The 23,074-nt window shown below is 36.4% G+C and overlaps 1 protein-coding gene across 3 annotated transcripts in view; it reads right to left on the minus strand.

The window, feature by feature from the left end:
* Positions 1-23,074, minus strand: part of LOC309889409 (nipped-B-like protein) — a 192,859-nt gene that overhangs the window by 29,323 nt on the left and 140,462 nt on the right. For 2 of the 3 annotated variants that reach the window (XM_082782223.1, XM_082782225.1), the window contains 14 exons: positions 20,318-20,500; positions 17,923-18,120; positions 17,659-17,730; positions 17,483-17,572; positions 16,371-16,474; positions 14,823-14,909; positions 12,939-13,170; positions 11,383-11,534; positions 10,899-10,979; positions 9,787-9,887; positions 4,561-4,699; positions 4,269-4,351; positions 3,087-3,219; positions 1,358-1,501 (listed from right to left, as the gene is read on the minus strand). In XM_082782223.1, coding sequence (XP_082638349.1) covers positions 1,358-1,501; positions 3,087-3,219; positions 4,269-4,351; positions 4,561-4,699; positions 9,787-9,887; positions 10,899-10,979; positions 11,383-11,534; positions 12,939-13,170; positions 14,823-14,909; positions 16,371-16,474; positions 17,483-17,572; positions 17,659-17,730; positions 17,923-18,120; positions 20,318-20,500 — 1,799 coding nt within the window. The remainder of the gene's footprint in view (positions 1-1,357; positions 1,502-3,086; positions 3,220-4,268; positions 4,352-4,560; positions 4,700-9,786; positions 9,888-10,898; positions 10,980-11,382; positions 11,535-12,938; positions 13,171-14,822; positions 14,910-16,370; positions 16,475-17,482; positions 17,573-17,658; positions 17,731-17,922; positions 18,121-20,317; positions 20,501-23,074) is intronic. The other variant, XM_082782224.1, reaches the window with a different exon arrangement.

Here is a 23,074-nt window from a genome sequence, read left to right on the forward strand (position 1 = left end):
CAGGAACATAAAGATTTGATACTATATATAGTACAATATTCTAATCGAACAAACTTATGGCAATTATCAGACTCATAAAGGACTAGATGTGCTTCGATTCTTTATTTGAATGCCTGTAAATTTTTAAAGTTGAAGTTTTTCCTCCAGTATAAATCTGTAACAGTCATCCTGAAATACATGCAATAAATCTGGAGTCTTTTTTCAGTAACTAAAAGGTAAATTTGGATAAAATGAATTTGATATGACTACTTAACCTCAGATCCAATCATTCTGATAGTAGTTAGTAGTTCAAAAAGAAAACTGTATGCTCAATAAGAAATGTGCAACTCCATATTTTTAAGAGGACACGTAAGACCTGATGATTTTCTCATTAAACTACATGTATGTGCTGTAAAAAGCTCAGAAGCATGCAACACTTTGATAACTGTTGCTGCCCTTGCAGATTTGGAGACATTTTGATAATCTGCATTAGCAGAAACGCAAATGTACATTCTTTAATGAGATATATAAGCAAGTTCAGGAAAAAATACAACAAAACAAAACAAAGCAAAGCAATACCAGCTACGTCACGTAAAACCTAACCTTACAGGCTTAAGAGTTTAACTCTCTAAATCGCAGAACGGACGAGGTTGGAAGGGACCTCTGAAGATCATCTACTCTGACCCCCCTGCTGAGCAGAATTAACTAGAGCACATTGAGCAGGATGGCATCCAGGTGGGTTTTGAATATTGCCAAAGAAGGAGACTCCACAACCTCTCTGGACAACCTGTTCCAGTGCTCTGTCACCCTCACAGTAAAGAAGTGCCCCCTCATATTGCGCCGGAAGCTCCTGTGCTTCAGTTTGTGCCCGTTTCCTCTCATCCTGTCGCTGAGCACAACTGAAAACAGACCGGCTCCATACTCTCGACACCCTCCCCTCTGATATTTGTATACATTAATGAATCTCCCCTCAGTCTTCTCTAAAGCCTGTATATGAATGCCATAAGCCCCATTACCATTTTGTGACAGCAAATGCATACATACATATATAATTTTAATGCCTCTTAAGATATAATTCAACGGTTGCTCTATTATTTCCTCTGTACCATCAGAGTAAAACTGGTTTTACCACTGTAATTAACCATTTAATATGACCATGAGGGAGATTGTGCAAGAAAGACAGCAATCAACTAAAATCTGTGATACTTATAAATAGAATGCATTTGATTCAGAAATCTGAACAATGAAAACTGATTCTCCACATGCCATTTTTTGGTGGAGATGTTTTTATTTGTTTTTGTTTTAAACAAATCTTTATAATTTTCAAATATCTGAATGTATATATCTCAATACAGCTGGCATGGGATCTCTCACACACCTGTTTGAGGATTCTGGCTATAGGCCCTTGATCCATTTTGCTAGTGACTGCATCTTTCCTCAGTCTTGCAGCTACAGTTCCAAGATAGTCAAGTGATGCAACTCTTAAAGCCATTTCTGTTGATTTGTTACTGAACTGGTGAACCTAAGAAAAGAAGGACATATATTTTTTAAAATTATGTATTTATGCAACTGAGACTCATAGAATCATAGGTTGGAAGGGGCCTTTAAGATCATCTAATTCCAACCCCCCTGCCATGGGCAGGGATACCTTCCACTAGACCAGGATGCTCAAAGCCCCATCCAGCCTGGCCTTGAACACTTCTAGGGATGGGGTATCCACAGCTTCTCTGGGCAACCTCTTCCAGTGCCTCACCACCCTCTGAGTAAACAATTTCTTCCTTATATCTAATCTAAGTCTACCCTCTTTTAGTTTAAAACCATTACTCCTTGTCCTATCACTGCACTGCCTGATAAAGAGTCCCTCCCCAGCTTTCCTGTAGCCCCTCTTTAGGTACTGGAAGGCTGCTATAAGGTCTCCCCAGAACCTTCTCTTCTCCAGGCTGAACAACCCCAACTCTCTCAGCCTGTCTTCATAGGAGAGGTGTTCCAGCCCTTTGATCATCCTTGTAGTTTAATACCATTATCCTTTATCCTGTCAATACACTCCCTGATAAAAAGTCTCCCCCAATCTTTCCTGTAGGTCCCCTTTAAATACTGGAAGTTCACTATAAGGTCTCCCTAGAGCCTTCTCTTCTCTAGGCTAAACAACCCCAACTTTCTCAGCCTTTCTTCATTCTTCTCACAAGACACTGTTTAAACTTATTAAAAATTCTAACTTCACACACTATATATTTATCTATAGTGTTTTATTTATATTTATTTATATTTATGTTTATATTTATTTATATATTTATATGTATTTATATATTAATTATATTTATTTATATTCATATATTTATTATAATATATCCCTATTCTAATTCACACACTATAAAATTATGTCATTTACTATTACACCACATATACACAACCTCTCTACAAATATGCCTGTTAGTTTTCTTTAAATATATACTTTCATAAAGTAAACTAGATGTCTAGTACAGGATATATCCTTTGCAATAACATAGATATTAACCACCATAATATGTATTTCTCATTATTCACGCAAATATAATGAAAGCTACATCTTTATCAGCAACAGGACCATAAAATATTTTTCCAAGAAACAGGTTAAATTACTGTGTAAATTACTGTGTAAAACAACTCTCTAAGAATATGTTAGCAAAAATGTTCACATTCTGTAACATTTCACATTCCATAAGTAAATGTACTATTATTTGTATAAAAGCAATCTACTTAATTGTTTTCAGGTTCTGTGCTAAATGAACAGTCTAGAGAAGATATTTAACATGAGCAATTACAGCTATTTGACTTTAATCTAAACAAATATTTGCACTTACTAGATGGTATAAAATGGCACTTTTTAACGTGAAAAATGTCATGGAAGTGTAGAAGTGGACTTTTGTGAGAAAGAGTATACACACGACCTTTTCCAAGTTGCGTATCGATCATCCTCTGACCGAAATTTTAGTATTTATATATTACATAATAGTGATACACATAAGAAAATCCTTAAACACTGCACGTATGCATCAACTATCAGAATGTATTCCTCTAATAGCTGAAACTGAAATAAGTCTTCATAGTTAAAAACAAGAATCCCTTACCAATAGCCTTCCTAATAAGCTAAGGAGCAACTCTGCAGCTGGCCATTCTGGTTTATTGACTGTGGAAAGGAGATCTTGAATGAAGTTCTCAAACAGTGGCCTATAATCTTCTTCTCCTTGTTTACTACCACACCTGTTTAGAAGAAAATGTATTATGTAAGCAAATTTAAGATCCATTTAAGCTTTTCTTCTGATGTAAACAAAAATAATCCTATGTTTAATCAGGAAAAAAAAAAAGTTTTATGCAATTCTAAAAGAAAAAAACTGGAATATTAGCAGAAAAATAATTTTATCCAGTTAAGGACAAATAATTCTAACATTTATCACTGTTTTTTCACTGCAGGGAAAGCAGCGAATCCAGGATAGTAGTATTTTTTCCCTCTAAGCTTTTTCATGTATTGTTTTGAGTTAAAGTCTGAATGAAGAGGATGAACAAGGCAGGTAAAAAAAAATCTGAACCTCAAGCTGTAGTCCTGTATTTAGGAGGTATTCAGTCTAGACTCTTGAAGTCTGGTCCAACTTATCTCAGAATTATATCTCAGTATTATGCTCTTCAAGGTTAAAATCAGAATGTAAAATTCAAACGTAACATACCTGATAGTGTTTCACTTACACATGACGTTCCTAATGTCTTTAATGATACCAGAAGTATTCAGAGAAATGGCTAGATCTCTAAACAGCCTCTCAGCTTAACAGTAGAAATTAACACGATAAAAATCTCAGGACTTTTTCTAAAAAAAAGCTTATTTTGATTATTCAGGTGTGTATATATATATTTATATATATTTCTGTTCAGCTATTAGCATTCCTAACTTTAGTTAAATTAATGTGATTTTAGATTTTTAGTCATTTTGATGACTGAATGAATCTGGTTTCACCACTTAAATATTTATTCAGCCTCCTCTTTTGTGCTTCAGATGAGTAACAGACACCTGATAAAAGGATCCTACATAAACTATCAGACAGATTCTTAAATGTATAAAGAACTCCCTGCAGAATTTCTGTGCCATAAAAGTTTTGTCTAGAGAGGAAGCTCTCTTAGGGAACTATAATGTACATTGTTATAAGTAACTTTATTGGTTGGTATTTAGCATTGTGAAGTAATTAGGTTTGTCTTTAGGTGTGACAGACTTTATTCAGAGATGGTTTCATCAATATACTAAAGAATGTAAGAGTACTTACTTCTTAAGGAAAATAGAAAGGAAGTTTTGTGCTGTTCTCATGGCTGTTTCATATGAGTTAGTAATAAGCACATCTTGATCCACCTAAAAATAACAAGATGTATTAGTCTAACATTTTAGCATAGACAGAAATATGATTTCCAGATCAACATTTGTCATGCATCAAATAATTATGGCAGACAAAATTACATTGTCTGATTACTAGAGCACCATCATAAAACATTATACCCACAAGCACACAGTCATACCTGCACAAAAAAAAAAAAAAGTCTCTTTAAAAATATCTTCCTTACTTTTTTGTTCAATTCCTCCTCTGAATTAGAATCTTTTTCTGCTGATGGTAAGTGCACAACACATTGAATAAGCTGCAGAACTAGTGCTGTTACCATTTGAATATACATAGGCTCTCCATCAGTGTCACTGCTATTTAACCTGTTAATATGAAAAGGACAGCATTAACAGTAAAATAAAACAAAACAATTATTTTTGGTCCTAAGTATTTTTTAAATTTAGGAAATTTTTACCACAGATAGAAATCTGTGTTCTAGACATTTATTTCACACCTCAAGACTGCCTCCACCAAGAAAGATAGAACGGTAATTGTTGTAGGCGACTCCCTTCTCAGGCAGGAAAAGGATGAGGTTGAGGGTCTGGACAGTAGTCCAAACCCGGGAAGCAACCCTGCAAAGCATGTCAAGATTGGGGGAAGTACTGAGCATAGGGCCGGGCAGAGCACTGCATCACAACCAGTGCCACAAAAAAAGAACGGAGAGTCTTAGTGATCGAAGACTCCTTGCTGAGGGGCACCGAGGCTCCCATTTGTCACCCAGATAACCTATCCAGAGAGATGTGCTGTCTTCCTGGGGCACGTGTCAGAGGCATTAGGAAGGCTCTGCCACAGCTCATTAAACCAGAGAATTACTATCCTCTTGTTGTCATTCAGGTTGGATCCCGGGAAGCTGCAACTAGAAAAATGAGGAATATTAAAAAGGACTTTGCATCCCTGGGAAGGATGTTGAAGGGATCAGGGGCGCAGGTAGTATTCTCCTCTGTCCTCCCTCTGGGTGACCGGGACCCAGAAAGAAGAAGGAGAACGGGACAGGTAAATGACTGGCTGAGGGGGGTGGTGTCTGGACCAAGGATTTGGGTATTTTGATCTTGGGCAGCCCTTTGAGAAGCCGGGTATGTGGGCTGCTGACCGACTTCAACTGAGCAAGTGGGGCGCAAGTGTGTTGGGGAGCAAGCTCTCTGGACTGATTACCAGGGCTTTAAACTAGGTTTGATGGGGGAAGGGAGGGGAGCTAAAAGTGACAGAGAGGTGCTGGGTGAAGTTGTCACTGCTGTCACTGTTGAAGATAGTAGGGAAAAAACCTCCGAGTTGTCCCATAGGATCATCCAAGGGCTCCTCAGAGAAGGTAATGATCCTGATACCCCATCCGGAATTTTCTTCTTGCATCCCTCCAGGTGTAACTGAACCTGCTGCTTTCCTAATGTGCCTATATACCAATGCGCAGAGCATGGGAAATAAACAGGATGAGCTCAAGATCTGTGTATGGTCACAGGGCCACAATCTCATTGTGATCACAGAGAGACATGGTGGGACAGCTCACATGACTGGAACATTGTCATGGAGGGCTATGTCCTTTTTAGGAAAGATAGGCTGGGGAAGCAAGGGGGAGGAGTTGCCCTTTATGTGAGGGAGCAATTAGAGTGTACCCAGCTCCACCTGGGGGAGGGTGAAGAAGCAGCAGAGAGCTTGTGGGTGAGAATTAAGTGGTAGGCTGGTAGGGGGGACATTGTTGTGGGGGTGTACTGCAGGTCACCAGATCAGGAGGAGGAGGTTGATGAGGCCTTCTGCAAGCAGCTGGTAGTAGCCTCACAATCACAGGCTCTGGTTCTCATGGGGGACTTCAATTATCCAGACATCTGTTGGGTAAGCAACTCAGCCAGGCACACACAGTCCAAATGGTTCCTACAATGGGTTGAAGACAATTTTCTGATGCAGGTGGTAGAGGAGCCGACGAGGCAGGAGGTGCTCCTGGACCTTGTCCTTACCAACAGGGATGGGCTTGTTAGGGATGTGAAGGTTGGGGGCAGCTTGGGATGCAGCGACCATGAGGTGGTGGAGTTCAAGATGGAACTTGGTGGAAGAAGTAAGGCAAAAAGTAGGATTGCTACCCTGGACTTTTGGAGAGACAACTTCGATCTCTTTTGGGACCTACTTGGAGGTATCTCATGGGCTAGGTTGCTAGAAGGCAAGGGTGCTTGTGAGAGCTGGGCAACATTTAAACAGCACTTCTTCCAAGCTCAGGATCACTGCATCCTTAAGAGTAGGAAATTGTAGGAAATTGGGGAAGGGGGGCAGGAAACCTGTGTGGATGAGCAAGGAGCTCATCGATAAGATCAGAAGGAAGAGGAAGGTCTATGAAATGTGGAAAAAGGGCCTGTCCTCTTGGGAGGAGTATAGGAGTGTTGTCAGGGCCTGCAGGGACGCGACAAGGAAGGCTAAAGCCCACCTAGAGATGAGGCTTGCAAAAGAGATAAAAGATAATAAGAAGAGGGTTTTTTTAAGTATGTAAACAGTAAAAGGAAGACTAGGGATAATGTGGGTCCCTTGCTGAATGAGGGGGGTGTCCTGGTAACGGGAGACGCTGAGGAGGCGGGGATACTGCAAGCTTTCTTTGCTTCAGGGACTCCTCCCCGGGACTCCTAGACCCTGGAGGGAGGAGAACGAGTTTGGGAAGTGGAGGGCTCCCCCCTGGCTGACGAGAGAGTGGTTCGGGAGCATCTGAGTGGGCTCAACACACACAAATCCACGAGTCCCGATGGGACGCATCCACGTGTGCTAAGGGAGTTGGCAGAGGTGATTGCCAAACTGCTCTCTATCATCTTTGAAAGGTCCTGGAGAAGAGGAGAGGTGACTGAAGATTGGAAGATAGCCAATGTCACTCCGGTCTTCAAGAAGGAGGATCTGGGAAACTACAGGCCAGTCAATCTCACCTCTGTCCCCGGAAAGGTGTTGGAAAAGCTTGTTCTGGATGCAGTCTCCAAGCAATTCGAAGAGAAGAAGGTTATGAGGAGTAGTCAGCATGGATTCACCAAGGGGAAGTCGTGCTCGACCGACCTCGTTGCCTTCTATGATGGCATCACCAGCTGGGTAGATAAGGGGAGAGCCGTGGATGTCATCTACCTTGACTTTAACAAGGCTTTTGATACCGTCTCCTATGACAGCCTGATAGCAAAGCTGATAAAGTGTGGGATAGAGGAGTGGACAGTAAGGTGGGTTGAGAACTGGCTGACTGGCTGAGCTCAGAGGGTGGTGATCGGAGGAGCAGAGTCTGGCTGGAGGCCTGTGACTAGCGGTGTTCCCCAGGGGTTGGTGCTGGGTCCAGTCTTGTTCAACATCTTCATCGATGACCTTGATGAGGGAATAGTGTCTGCCCTCAGCAAGTACACTGATGACACAAAGCTGGGAGGAGTGGCTGACACGCCAGAAGGCTGTGCTGCCATTCAGCGAGACCTGGACAGGCTGGAGAGATGGGTAGGAAGAAACCAAATGAGGTTTAATAAGAGCAAGTGTAGAGTCCTGCACCTGGGAAGGAACAACCTGAAGTATCAGTACAGGCTGGGGGATGACCTGCTGGAGATGAGCTCTGACGAAAAGGACCTGGGGGTCCTGGTGGACGACAGGTTGACCATGAGCCAGCAGTGTGCCCTCATGGCCAAGAGGGCCAATGGGATCCTGGTGTGCATTAAAAGGAGTGTGGCCAGCAGGTCAAGGGAGGTGATCCTCCCCCTCTACTCTGCCCTGGTCAGGCCTCACCTGGAGTTATGTGTCCAGTTCTGGGCTCCCCAGTACAAGAAAGACAGGCATCTCCTGGAAAGAGTCCAGCGGAGGGCCACAGAGATGATACGGGGCCTGGAGCATCTTCCTTATGAGGAAAGGCTGAGAGACCTGGGTCTGTTCAGCCTGGAGAAGAGAAGACTGAGAGGGGATCTCATCAGTGTGTATCTGAGGTGTGGGAGGCAGAGGGATTTGGCCAACCTCTTTTCAGTGGTTTGCGGGGACAGGACAAGGAGTAATGGCCACAAGATAGAGCACAGGAAGTTCCACACCAACATGTGAAAGGACTTCTTCACAGTGAGGGTGACGGAGCATTGGAACAGGCTGCCCAGGGAGGTTGTGGAGTCTCCTTCTCTGGAGATATTTAAGGCCCGTCTGCATGCCTATTTGGGCAGCCTGCTCTAAGGAACCTGCTTTGGCAGGGGGGTTGGATCCGATGATCTTTCGAGGTCCCTTCCAATCCCTTCAATTCTGTGATTCTGTGATTTATTCATTTGTTTCTCTCTTATGAAGTGAAAGATTGGTTCTAACGAAAATATTAAGTATTATTCTTAGGTAGGAGAAATGACTGAAATAGCCCACAGATGACTATCAGAATATCTGTGAAGCTCAGTAGTTAAGAATCTACAGAAAATCTTTTCATATCAATTTTTTTAAAAAGCTTTCCCCTTCATGATAGTAGCCGCAGATAGGAAATGCCCTTTAACAGACCAGAACTAGAATTCTATAGATGAATAGTGTAGTCACTGTGGGATCGAGATGGTGACTTCCTTCTGGCAAAAATCCTAATTCAAAGAGGGTATCTACCAGTTATGGTACTATGCTTACCACATTCCTATTTGCTCGATGTCCGATGATTGTAATCAAAATGTGACGAAATATTAGGCATAAACACTCATGTTACACGTTAGGGTCACTGAATTCTACTTAAAAGTCCCAGTGCATTTATTTTACTGAATATTTTCCTGTTTATCCACCCTAGATCAACTAACCTATTTCATTGGCATTTGTCTGTCTCCAGGGAAAAGCTATATGCAAGCAAGACACTAAAGCGATGCCAACAACAACAAATGTTTTAGAATCATTTAAAGCTTCCAACCCCAATTTTAACTGAATTTCAGTTCAGGTCAGATTCTCTCCCAGATTGGACCTGAATCTATTATTTAGAAGATGCACTGAAGTCCAGCTGAAGCACTTAAAACACAGTTAAAGTAAACTGAGCAGTTCCTAAATGAAACTCATTCAAAGGAATATTAATTTGTATTCCTGAAAAGAGTGCTCTGAGTATGTCCTCAAAGAAATTCACCCAGAATTCTCCTATTAAGTTTTAGCAATGAATTCAATAGCTCCATATAAACAGAATGAAAGAATTTTGCAACAGAAACCCCTTTGAATGCACACTAACATTACACTTGTTTACATCCTTAGTGAGAAGACTAACAAGATATTTCAATTATTTTAGTAACCAAACATAAATATGATGGCATAAGAACAGTGACTATTACAAGATACATTTGTCAGGAAACTCTACTCTCACTATAGAGATTTTGAAATATCAACCAGCTTGTAAAGTTGCAGATTTTTTAAGAAATGTTAATGCTGAAACCTAAAATCCCACACGTACAAAACTGTAAGTGCTTCTATCTACAAATTAGCAATCTATGTCAGAAATTACCTGAAGTTTCTCAAACTCCTCTTGCTAGTTGGTAGTCTTGCAAGGGAAGTGAAAATTTCTTCCAGTATCAGCTGTCTATGTTTTTCATACCTGGAGAACACCTATTTAACAGTCACAGGATTGTTAAAAGTTATTTATTGTTACATTAGATACTGTTTGTTAAATTTATTGTTAAAAGTTATATATAGTAACATAGACTTCACATGACACTTAATGCACACCTTGTTTTTAATGTATTACTTTGTTTTTTCAAAGAAAGCATTTATTTATAAAATATATAAAAAAAAACACAAAGGTTTTTAAAATCTTCTAACAACATAAATGTGCGATAGCTCTTAAAAATACCATATATTTTAAAGATTTCTGTCAATGGTAGAAATATGCCATATAAGAAAGTCAAATAGTTACTTCATATCTTAGTCTTTAATATTTGCCTGACATGAAATATTCTTTCAATTTATGGGGTCATGGTTGTAGACTTTGCTTCTATTTGTTTAGGCAGAATTCCTTTTATAAATACTGGAGCATATCATCCTTACAAAGATGGAAAACTTCCACTTGAACAAGCACATATATATTTTTCCTGAAATAATATTTTAATATTATAATAATATATAATAAAAATATAATAATGTATTTTAATATTTTATATTTTGTTATTTTTATTATATTTTATATTATTAATATTTTTGTTAATGGATTTTTCATATACCTACCTCTTCCAAGGAAAATAATTTATTCTATTATAAAAGTATCCTGCTGTTGTATAGCTTATTCCATTGCATAAATTCAAATCTTAACAAAGGAAATGTAGAAAATCATATCACTAAGATTTCTTACACAAGAAAGGACAGGTAAGAGAAAGGGGTTTGTGTTTATACTTTAAACCACATAACCATAATTAAGTTCCTTGCTTAAGTAGGCTTCCTATAGAAGAAGAAACCTCCTCTGTAAATAGGAGCAACTCAGATTTAATACCGTTCCTAGATTATGATACCGAACTGCAAAACCTTGAACTCTAATTGTCTACCAGCAAAAATACAGCCTACGTAGATGTCCTAATAACTTTCGGATGTACAGGACCATGAAATCACAAATTAAAAATTACTTACTGCAGTCACTAATTTGATGGCACATAACTGTAGCTCACTGACATTTTCTACAAAGAAAGGTGTTATTCCCATAGATGATACCTATGAATGGGCAGAAAGTATTCTAAGTATATTTGACAGGCAAACTGATATTCATGCAATTTTACAAGCAGATTATTCATTCAGTAGATAAGGTATTCAACAACACATTACTTCATATTATTTGCAAATTTAATACAATTAGGTTAAACTTTATCTTAGGTGTACAATAAAAACCATTAAATATTTAAACATGAAATGTTCTTTTCCTGCAGAAGAGAAAAGGAAGATAACATACTACACAACAGACTAGTCAGTCTAATGTTAACCATTTAAAAAGTTTGTACCGATTTTATATTTCATGTCATTGACATAATCGCACTTTACAGTCCCTCTGGGAAAAAATAAAAAATAAAACAAAAACCCCACAACATTCTCAGACAGAAATTCTTCTGATAAAACTTACCTGAAGAATAGTTGTATCAGTAAGAAGCTGTATCTCTAGCAACTCTGACAAACTGCTGACAATGTCACAAACTTTGTTATACAACATCACTATAACTCTTTGCTTGTGGGTGGAACACTTAGCGCGTTTTGCTTTTGAACTTAAAATACCACCTAGAAAATCAAAATTATTTTCATTAATTTTTTCAATGTTTCAGTTGCATCAAATACTAGAAAGATGATCGTTTTCTCAAAAAATGTCCCCCAAACAATTACACAATGACAGCATTGTGAATACAACTGTTTACAGGAAAAAAAAGTAGCAACAGCTGGAAAGCAAGAATTTCATATGACATTAATTTTTCATAATTGTTCTGAATTCTAGATCCAAAATTTTTAAAACAGTTCTTGAAGTTGGATACCCACATCTGATTATATATATATAAAAGACAACAAAATGCTAAACGCAAAATAATTTTCATTGAAATAAATCATTATATAAACAGAGATTATGACTATAAAGTGACTTATTCATACATATAATAACTATATGCACAAGGCAAACTTCAGACACGTTTCTAAATAGTTTGGTCTAAATGGCACTATAGTTATTGCAGTAAACCTAAATATTAGTACGACTAAGTTATTTAGGGGATGCACTTAAGTAATTGTTATTTTTCTCTACATTTCAACATCCTCAAAATAACAGAAAACATTAACTCAGATGTTGTATGAGTTATTAGAGAACTATCAGTATAAGAGTTGCATATAAAAATATTCAGGGAAGTCATATAACTTGTATCATCATACAATAGATTAAAAAAAAAGGAAAACATAATTGAGATCAGCCCTGATGAGAAGGACCTGAGGGTGTTCGTTGATGAGATGCTCAACATGAGCCAGCAATGTGTGCTTGCAGCCCAGAAAGCCAACCGTATCTTGAGCTGCATCAAAAGAAGTGTGGCCAGCAGATTGAGGGAGGTGATTCTCCTCCTCTACTCTGCTCATTTGAGACCCCAATTGGAGTACTGTGTTCAGCTCTGGGGCCCCCAGCACAAGAGGGACATGGATGAATTAGAACGAATCCAGAGAAGGGCCACAAAGATGATCAAGGGGCTGGAACACCTCTCCTATGAAGACAGGCTGAGAGAGTTGGGGTTGTTCAGCCTGGAGAAGAGAAGGTTCTGGGGAGACCTTATAGCAGCCTTCCAGTACCTAAAGAGGGCCTACAGGAAAGCTGGGGAGGGACTCTTTATCAGGCAGTGCAGTGATAGGACAAGGAGTAATGGTTTTAAACTAAAAGAGGGTAGACTTAGATTAGATATAAGGAAGAAATTGTTTACTCAGAGGGTGGTGAGGCACTGGAAGAGGTTGCCCAGAGAAGCTGTGGATGCCCCATCCCTGGAAGTGTTCAAGGCCAGGCTGGATGGGGCTTTGAGCATCCTGGTCTAGTGGAAGGTATCCCTGCCCATGGCAGGGGGGTTGGAATTAGATGATCTTAAAGGCCCCTTCCAAACCAAGCCATTCTATGATAAATATAATGTGAAAAGATTTTTCAAAATCTCTGAGCATACTAACCACCATGAGGATCCACTCTATATACAGGGTCATATTGAGGATAGAGAGTGTTCTGCAAATGAAATTTTGTGTATTGAATAACTCTTTCTATTACATCCTCAATATATACGGCTTTAGGCATATTTGGCGATGTCATAATATTGATAGCAGTAAGACAAGCATCAGCAGATTTTGTCACTCTCTCCATAATAAGATCTCTCCATAATCTCTCCTCATCTTCAGTGTCATTGTTCTGTAACAGGAAAGAAAAGCAGGGTAGTGTGAACAGAGTCAAATTTTTATCCTTACCAAGTACGATATAACAGTAACATTTTAATATATATCAATGGTAAGCACTACGAAGATTGCAACATTCTCTACTTAAGACTGATGTACCTTAGGCAAAATCTGAACATTAACATTTTCCTCTAACATTTTCCTTAGTGCTGTATGTATGCTGTTTGCTGCTTTGACAAGTCTAATTTTCACCACTAGAGAGAATTCTCACAAAATAAGACTGTTATAAATCACATGAAATTAATGAGAAGACTACTTTCTCCACAGACTGACTCATCTATTACCTATGGGTTTAAACTATGTCTTATCAAATATGACCATTTAAGTTTTAGCACTGGGTACATAATTCCTGTATTTCTGTGTTTGTACAAGTTATAAAAACAAACAAACAAGAGGCTAATTATGAGTATGCTGTTGGCTTTCCTTGTAAAAAAATAAGGGGTTGGTAAAACACTAATTTCTAACCTTATCAACTTTTTTCCCTTGAATCTAAAAAAGTATTGCAGTGCATTACATATATGGTAAAATATATATTAAAAAAAAATAATCAACAGACACCTGCAAATCAAGAGATCCCTGCAAAACTATTCCATGCAAGAAATTTAAGTTATTTGTATCTTGCACAAAGGAGGCTTTAAAAATACAAACAATTAGTTTTAAAACCTTTCTATTTTCTTGCTCATTAATCTTGGGAATAAAAAGAATCTGCAAGTGCATTTTGCCTTTGAATAATACCCTGACATGGAGGTAGGTTATCTTCACTGCACTGTAAAAATAGTATAAATTTACTCCTTAACAGAAGGTTTCTTTGCCATAATGATCTAAATTATATTTAATGGGTTTTAAGAAAAATCTAAAACTTGTTTGGCTAAAGATTGCTTCTTTTTTTAATTGAAGCTTTGTCTCTGAATTGCAATCATGGGAAAATTTCAATAAGTGCTTAGTAAACTTGTGTTTTACTACAGAAAGCTAAAAGAAAAATATCACTTTAAAAGCACTGGCAAAAAGGCTCAACCATATTGCAACAGAGCAGGAAAACCATCACCTTTTCACTTATTTTTCATATTGCTGAAGTCATTCAGAACTGTATAGTGAAAACTTATTTTTTAGGTAGTCCTGTGTGGAGTTAGAAGTTGGACTTGATGATCATTCCAACTCAGGATATTCTATGATTTAAAATGCCTCCTCAGTTCTTAATGCTCAGGGGAGGAATATGCTCTGCATGAAAGCTGTACTTTCTTCCACTGTGTAAGGGAAGTTTTATGGAAAACTAGCAAAGAAATTTCCACTGGTGCAAGTTATACCAGTTACCACAAATATTTAAGGATGAAACAATAATATTTAAAATTAAGTCAAGAGACAACTTGATTACTCCCAATACATCTGTTTGTTAACAATACTACAGTAAAATGTTTAGTACTGAATTAATATAATCAATTGAATTTTACTTCTAATCTTAAAATTTGACAATCTGTTAATCATATACATATAAAATCAGAAATTCCTTTCACACACATGCACAGTATTTGAAATTATCACTAAATGGGACTCAAGTGAAGAAAATCCTATGCTGAACAGTGGTATGAAATGATCTAATTTGAAACTCACATGGTTAAGTAATGTAGAAATCTTTGATCCATCTTGGATATTCTTCTCCAAAATATTCAGGACCTTTACCGTTTTATCTGTTGAAAGCTAAAACAAGAAAACAAATCAAGCAACTGTAGACACACAAAGGCTTCCAAATTGCTGAAAAGATGTCTATGGATGAAGGATAGAAAATGTTGTGTAATTCCAGCATTAAACTTAAATCGTAAGCGCTTTTGAGATAAGGATCAGATTTTGACTTGTCAGTTTCTGGCACAGCACGACTGAGAATGCTGATAATAACTAAACTAGTGAAATATGTTCTAAGATTGCAATGAAACTGCATTTTTCAACCAAATCCATAGGAATAGGTTTAAAACTGCATATCTGTAAATAATGTATAGTTATACACTCTTGATTCTAGAAATTGAAATTTACCAAAACCAAGTATGAATCACTAATTCTAGCTGACCATATAGAACTTAGAAGAAAATCCAAAACTTATGGACAAACAGAAATAAAATTAATTGATATTTGAGTGCTAATACAGAGGAAATGTATTCTTAATAATCATGTTGACTTTGAAAAACTAGCATGTTGGAAAAAAAGTAACTCAAACTCACTTACTGATGTTCTACAGAATTACAATCAAATAATCTGTAGAATATGCTGAACTCCAGAAGAACCAGTTTCACTCATACAGATAATAGTGGTGCTCACCTTTAGAAGCAACACATTTCTGACTTTATGTACACGTGTATGTACAAAACTTAGGGAATAAAGGTTAAGGGTGAGAACTATCAAGAAGGATCAAGACAGCAAAATACTCAGGTTGAAAATATCCTACAAATGAAGGTAGGGAGGACTGAAGAAAAGGCCAGGAAGAATACCTAAATCTTGGGTTAAAGAATATCCTTTGGAGTGACTTGTATAATAAGTAGCTTCACAGACACTTCATAAACATAGTAAGTGGTCAAGAGCAGGCAGAGTTAAGAGTGTAACATAAGACTGCCCTAAGCCAAGAGTTCTAGGAAGATAAGGAAAGCAAGAACATTGTTTCTAGAGGTGTGATACCAACAGTTTGCACCAGCACAGAAAATTCCCTTGAACCAAAGTCAGGAAGAGCATGACAAAGAAACCACAACATGTAGTCTACAGAACATGAATCTTATTACTTGGGTCATTAAATCTTTTAAGTTTGAAAGGGTTTTCTGGAGAGAGGGTACAAATAGGCAATTCGGTATGATGCTAGATGAACATCATATATTTACAATGCACTGACAGATTATATTAGAAAGGGTGGATTTTTTGACTTTTCTGGTAAGGTCTGTTTTACTGTGGTTGCTTAACACTAGCTATAACGAACAAAGACTATAGATTGATGAGCTTTTGTGAAAATAGATTAATAATTTTAGATTTTACTGCTCAGACATTTGTGTTACATATTGGTACATTGTGCATTGTGCTCTCAGTCACTGCTGACACTGAATGTTATTACACTAGATATGTGCTTTTTGTATATTTAACAAAATTAAATGTTCAAAAGAGGCAAAGACTATGAAGATGTACCTTGTCCATAATGCCCATTGCCTTGATTTTTGCAGATTCACTACCCAACTCGCTAAGCTGATGTTTTCCCAGTAGCAATTCCTGTGGAATCTCATCATCATCGCCTTAAAAAAATGAAATAAAAAAAAATAAATCACATTTCTAATAAGACTTCAAAAAAACCACTATTTACAGCTAAGATGAAAAAGCAAACACAAGAAAACTTGTTAAAGTACTGATTTTACGTCTAATGAAGACTGACGGCCATGACTTTTGGTTGTTAAAATGACTATACTTGTTCAATATGACTGATCATGTGCTCTGAAATATCATTCAACAGCCTAACATCAAAACCCATTTATTGCAGCTCTTGCATTAAGTACCACCCTCATTTCAGTAAAACAAATCTTAAATGATTGTAGTTCTAATTCTGAAATTCAAATCTTGGTCACAATAATAGATTAAAAACACATATATCTTGGGATACACTGTGTTCTACTCACAATTGCCCTTACAAAAAAAACACATGACATTAGAAGACACTGAAATCATTGGTTTGTAATATGTTTCACTTTTAAATCCAAGGGTGTAGACATGATTACTTTAAAAACTAGTCATTTGTTTATTAGGTTCCTCCCCTTGTTCTAATACTGTGACAAAGATGGTAGGAAAGAAATTATACAAATGCTCCATTATCCATTTCAATTGATAGTCATCTTGGTCAACCGAAACTGCTTCACTGGACACTGACACTAAGCTGGCCAATTTTCCAGTGAAAGGGATAAGGAGTACACATAGATTCAGTGTCTCAGCCATAAGTGTACAAGCACTGTGGCAAGGCCACAGCAGATGCACTCTAGTAGACTATTATTTCTCTCATTATGATTTATGACCCTTTTGGATTTTGCAGGAAGAAGGAAGGAAGATCATCTTCCTCTTGTAGCAAATGATATTGTAAAGGTAAAGGCTCCTCCTACTTAAGGTGGAAGCCATATAAACACAACATTCCCTAGCATGTATCACAGGCAATTAAATCGAAAAGAAGGAAGTCTGAAAATACTGAGATGCAAATTTTTTAGTGTTTCTTGTATTTCTAATTAGGGGAAGCATTTCAAAAATTTCTGACATATTACCAAAAGCTGTAAAATCCATGTCTTCCAGATTTTCCAAAATATTTTCCATTGAAGCAGTAAACCTTTTAAAAGTTGAGGAATCCATCATTTCTGGTGGGGAAAAAAAAGTATATATAATTATTTTTATATAAAATACATAAAATCCAAACTGAAGAAAATAAGTCTTCTAAAGTTACCTTCAGGTGTTAGTTTAGGTTCATAAGCTTTCCTTTTCTTTTGTTTTTCTTTTTTCTTCATTTTTCTAGCCACTAATTAGAGAATAAAGAGTGAAACAAATACTTTCTGGAACTGAAATAAAAGATTATTTACATTTCTCATGCACATATTAAATACTGCATATAAAGATGCTTTTTAAAGCATTTTAAAATGTTCAAATTATTAAAAAAAAACATATTTTTTTCATAATACTAGTGTATTTTTAAAGGATAATGATCAGTTACCCTCACTGAGACTAGGAAGAGGAGAATAATCATCCATATCAGAGTCATCAGGACTACGATTACGGTAACGGCCACTACCAGAATTCCTCCTTCCTTCATGATAATGACCACTTCTCCTGTGGTCACCAGAACTTCTTCTGTCATGTTCTTCATATTCCCAAGCTTCATCTCTATCCTTTTTATGTCTTTTTCGAGAAGCTAGAAATTAAATGAATTTTCATTATAAGTATAAAAATTCTATTTTCCATAGCTCAAAAGTATACATTTACAAGTTAAACATTAGCATATAAATGTTCCATAAAACAAGTGAACACTAAAACCATTATATAAAGTTCTGTTATGGCATTATTTTAACAATTCAATTTGAATTACATGAAAACCATGCCTGAAATTGCCAAAGACAACAGCAAACACTTAAAACATGAGTTTAAAGGGCACTTGTCCTTTTAAACAAAGGAGAGTAGAACAAAATAAAATAATTTTCATCCTTTCATAAGAGAACATTAAGATAATTTCTTCAGTTATGTAATTGGGTCTATTAATAGACATCCATGTTACAATTCAGTGTTTGCTTTGCCTATCTGACACAGGAAGTTTCAATGAGACTTAGCAATCTAGCTGCTTCTATTTTCTGCTTAGCAATCTAGCTGCTTCTATTCTATTCTGTTTTGCGAAGACACCCAAAAAATTGTCTTGAAATATATATTGCAGTTAATTCAGTGTAAAGGAGAAAGCTGCAGTCACAATTCCAGTATGTATATATCACTGAAAGTTATTATAACCAGTTTTCAGTCAGGACCAAAAGGCACAGCAGAAATCAATGTTGAAGAAATTGGGATAAATGTTCTCTATAGAAACAGAGATTTAGTGGAAATAAGATATCAGGGGAGGGGAACTGAGAGTTCTCTGTTATTTTCAAAGATAGTCTCATGCATCTTTAAGGGGAGAGGGTGCTAAGAAGTAATAGGAAAAGGATATGGATGAGGACGTAGTCTCTACTATTTAATGTAACAGGATAACTGGGCTAGCAAAGAGATGTCTAATATAGACTGTGATGTGAAGATCAAAATGTCTCCAAAACATTACATTCTAGACTAGCAGAGTATATTATTCTTGTGAACAGGTATATAACAGCCCTTACATCTGTATGTGTTTCTACCAAACTCTCCTGAAGTTTAGGGAGGTATGACTGTGTGCAGGGTTGTTTCTGAGCAAAATGGCTCCAAGCATTTATACAGAACTGGAACAGAACTGACACGGAATTTTCACAACCCCAGTTTATTGAGAAACATAGGAAAGATATACATACCAGAATATAGCCAATGGACAGCCCATGCTAAGTACAAATTAAAAAAAAAATTGAACCTGAGGTGATACTCTGCACTGCACACTAGAGGGCTTCCACTTCTGAAAACAATATTAAATTTCTGCAAATAAGTGGTTCAAGACTTTAAAGTTGTAACTTAGCTCAGGCTTTGAGCTGTACTGCTTCTGAATCAGACTTGCTTCTGGAGGCAGTACAGTCATGTTCCTGATGCCTGAGCTACTAAACAGTTTCAGTTCTGAAATGGTTGACAGTTAACTGCAACTGAAGAAATGGAGGGCTCCACAGTTTATAGATCATCAATAGCAATTTAAATTCTGTAAGAAGAATTCTGGCCCCAGCTTTGTCTCTATAAGAAAAGTAACTTCCAATATCACTTTCCAGCAGAAATTTAAATTGACCATTTTATCAATGCTGCATGATAAAAGAGAATGTATTACAGTTGTGTTGGCTCTGCAAGGCAAAAAATATGAACATGGGAACAGCTATTACCATTTAGACATTTTATCTACTTCTAAGTAAACTTTGTAGAGCAACTGAATAAAAAAATGTAAGCTTTAATAACATTTCAAAAATATTAAGTTTATACATAATTTTAATTTCTCATCATTTAATGGAATGAGATGCTCAAAGAAACTTATGTTCTATAACAACCACTCCTTCATATTTTTTAAAGTTTAATTTTAGACAGCAAATTCTGAAATTGATATTTGAAACAATAAAATCTATTCGGTGTAAAAAATTCCATTCTCTTGATCATTTTGTCTCATTTTAATTCAGTTCTACAGTTTCCTTTAAGAAATATTCTAATTCATTTTTAAATCAGATGTCTTCACTGAATTTTTTAGAATGATGGCCAGATCTCTTGACTGTATATAATGAACCTAGATTACCTTAAAGCATATAATTACTGTGCAAGATTTTCTTAATTTGCATTACTTCATATTTAAGAATTTCAATAGCCACTGTGGCTAAAAGCTAGATTAAGATGTCTCTGAAATTTGTGACAATCCTCTCCATTCCCAACCAACTTAAATAATAGCAGTAGAAACAGAATGACATACTACTTACATTCAAAAGCTTCTTCACTGTCATTATCTTCATCAGAACTGATTTCAGTATATTTTGGTTTCTCATTAACTGTGCTACGTTTGCGCTTGTTCATTTTCACACGTTCACAAAGTGGCATGGTGGATTCAATTTCTGCCAGGAGCTCAGGAGGCAACTCCTTTAACACTGACTGATCTATGCTACCTATTAACGGAGAGTAAGAACAGTAAATGTGAATCTGAAGATAAAAAAGGGCCCAACACTTCAACCCTTTCTCAGGAACCGCTTACAGTATATTCGCTAACAATTCCGTGGTTAGATATACCTGGATGTATTTGACAGGACTTTCTAAAGCTGTATATATTGTTCACACCGCAACTAGAAATTAACATAATAAATTGCATAAACATCTCATTCAACAAAATATTTTGTCAGGCATATAAATAAAACAAATTCAAATTGTTGAATTACATTTGTAAAACAACATCCCTGCTCTACTTCCACAAAATTTAGTCTTATTTTTGTTCATCCTCTGAACTTAACAGGTTTTCCTGAAAGTATAGATAAATTAATGATTCAGCGTGCCTCATTACAGCTCAATTCATTCTCAATCATATTATTTAGTGTAAATAAAACAGTAATCTTCTCTTTTCCAATATGTAGGGACAATCTGTGGCAGAATCTCCAGGTTCTTATCCCTAAATATAAGCCAAATCATTGACATCCCAAACTCTGTCTCAGGTGATTTCTTACCTCCTACTAATAGCTTTTTTTTTCTTTTTTTTTTTTTTTTAAATGCAACCCACATTTTTGCTTGATTTTGCTACAAAACAAAGTTGAAAGAAAGATTTTTGTTTAATATAGAAAAACAGCAAGCTGGACCACATCAGGTTTCTTTTCCACTGAAGTAAACAGACAACATTGCACCATTCTCATCACATTTTGAAACTGATATTAGACACGTATGCAGTCAGCACAAAGGAGATTTACAGTGAAATTTTATTGTTATTTGATGTCTTATTATTTATCAAAGAGCCTTACTGCACAGATTTGAAGACTAGTGGACTGAATTGTTAACCTTTTTCCAACAAAATAAATACCTCTGTCACAAGCGCTTCTCTCTCCTTCCCCAAGGTATACTCTATTATTTAGATACATAAGAAATCACCTGCCAATTGTGCTATATCAATGAAATATGTATATTGATATGTATATATATTTTCTAGATTTACTTTTTAATTGCATTCACTACATCAGTAACATAACTTTCTAAAATTTATTTCAATTATTACAGTAACATCCCACCTCCTAATCCAGTCTTAGTCTTCCCCCATATTTTTAAACACATTTAGCTGGAATTAGAATAATCTTAATATTAGAAAATAGTTTCCAGCAATACATTAAAAAAAAAACAAAACAAAAAAAAAAAACAGATTTCATATATTTCTGGTTTCACATCTCTCTACATCCAAAGTTGCCTATAAACAATGAAACTAGTAATCAAAATTATTTTTTTATAATTCTCAAGTATGTTCAAGGAAGTCATCTCACTTAAGTGCATTTTAAAAAAAGAAGTTTGAATTTAAAATATTGATTACTTTGAACATTTTTGAAACGAGGTAGGGAAATATCTTTAGAATAGACAAGGAAAGTTGTGCCTGCTTCCCCCACACCATGGTCATTTGCTTTAAATTGCAATCCTTAGATATTCACCTCCTGTCAAAGGTACATAAATTCTCAATATTGTTTTCAAAAATGCTACAAAACATTTCACAGTGTGGTTATTCCTTGCTTGCTAGGCACTTGACTGAAGATAAGAAGTATGCCAGCACAGACAGAATAGTTTGTGCGTACTACCAGCTGACTGGATGTCAGCCAGGTCTAATCTGGAGGTTGCACAAATGTGTTTGAGCAGTGGCGTCCCCACGCTAAGTGTCCATGTCCCTTTGTATACATATGCAGCATCTGAGGAGAGTTAGCTTACATCCAGCCCCAGACAAGAGGGAAAATTGTATTTATGTATTTTAAGACAATTTCCACAGGCACAGACCATTCACCAAAGGGCCTCAGAACCTGGTTCTCCTAACACAAATGCTCAATTTTAAGCACTATGGGTAAATTCATTGAAGTCAGTGCAACTACTCACAGAGCATAAAACCTACAGGAAATCTGGCCAAAGACACTGCAAAAACCAGCTATAAGTAAAGAAACAAAAGTTGCAGTAAGATTCATATAGATGTTTAAAAGCCATATGCACATACACCAACAAGAGTATTTTCTACAAATATATATTTAAGCCTTTCCGAATCTATTATGAAAAGTAAATTTAAAAACAGAATAATTAGTTAGATCACTTGGAGAGGAAATGAGAAAAGGAAACAAATCAGTAATGGATTGTATATCCAGCTTGGCAAGAGTTCCATGACTGAAGACACCTACTCAATTTCAAAACTATGTCTGAATGTTTCATGATGTTTCATGAATAAGGTCATGATCATTGCTTTGAGGAACTACTAGAACAATTTGTTCTTTATTTTGCTTACACTGTGCACAAAAAAATGTCTATGAAAGATGAATAGTGATTTATTTTAACTAAGAAAACCATTAAAAACAAACAAAAAACCCTAAACGATAAACAGAAACCACAGGCTACTACTCTCCTATCTCCTAGGAATATCTATTCTTGCTTTCCTTATTGATTTTGTTCCTAGGGTAGAACAATACTCAATCTTTAAAAATAAGTCAATTGCTACCAGCTTAATTAGACATCAAAAAAAA

The sequence above is a fragment of the Aythya marila genome (genome assembly GCF_965140915.1).
Source record: "Aythya marila genome assembly, chromosome: W".
Taxonomy (NCBI): Eukaryota; Metazoa; Chordata; class Aves; order Anseriformes; family Anatidae; genus Aythya; species Aythya marila.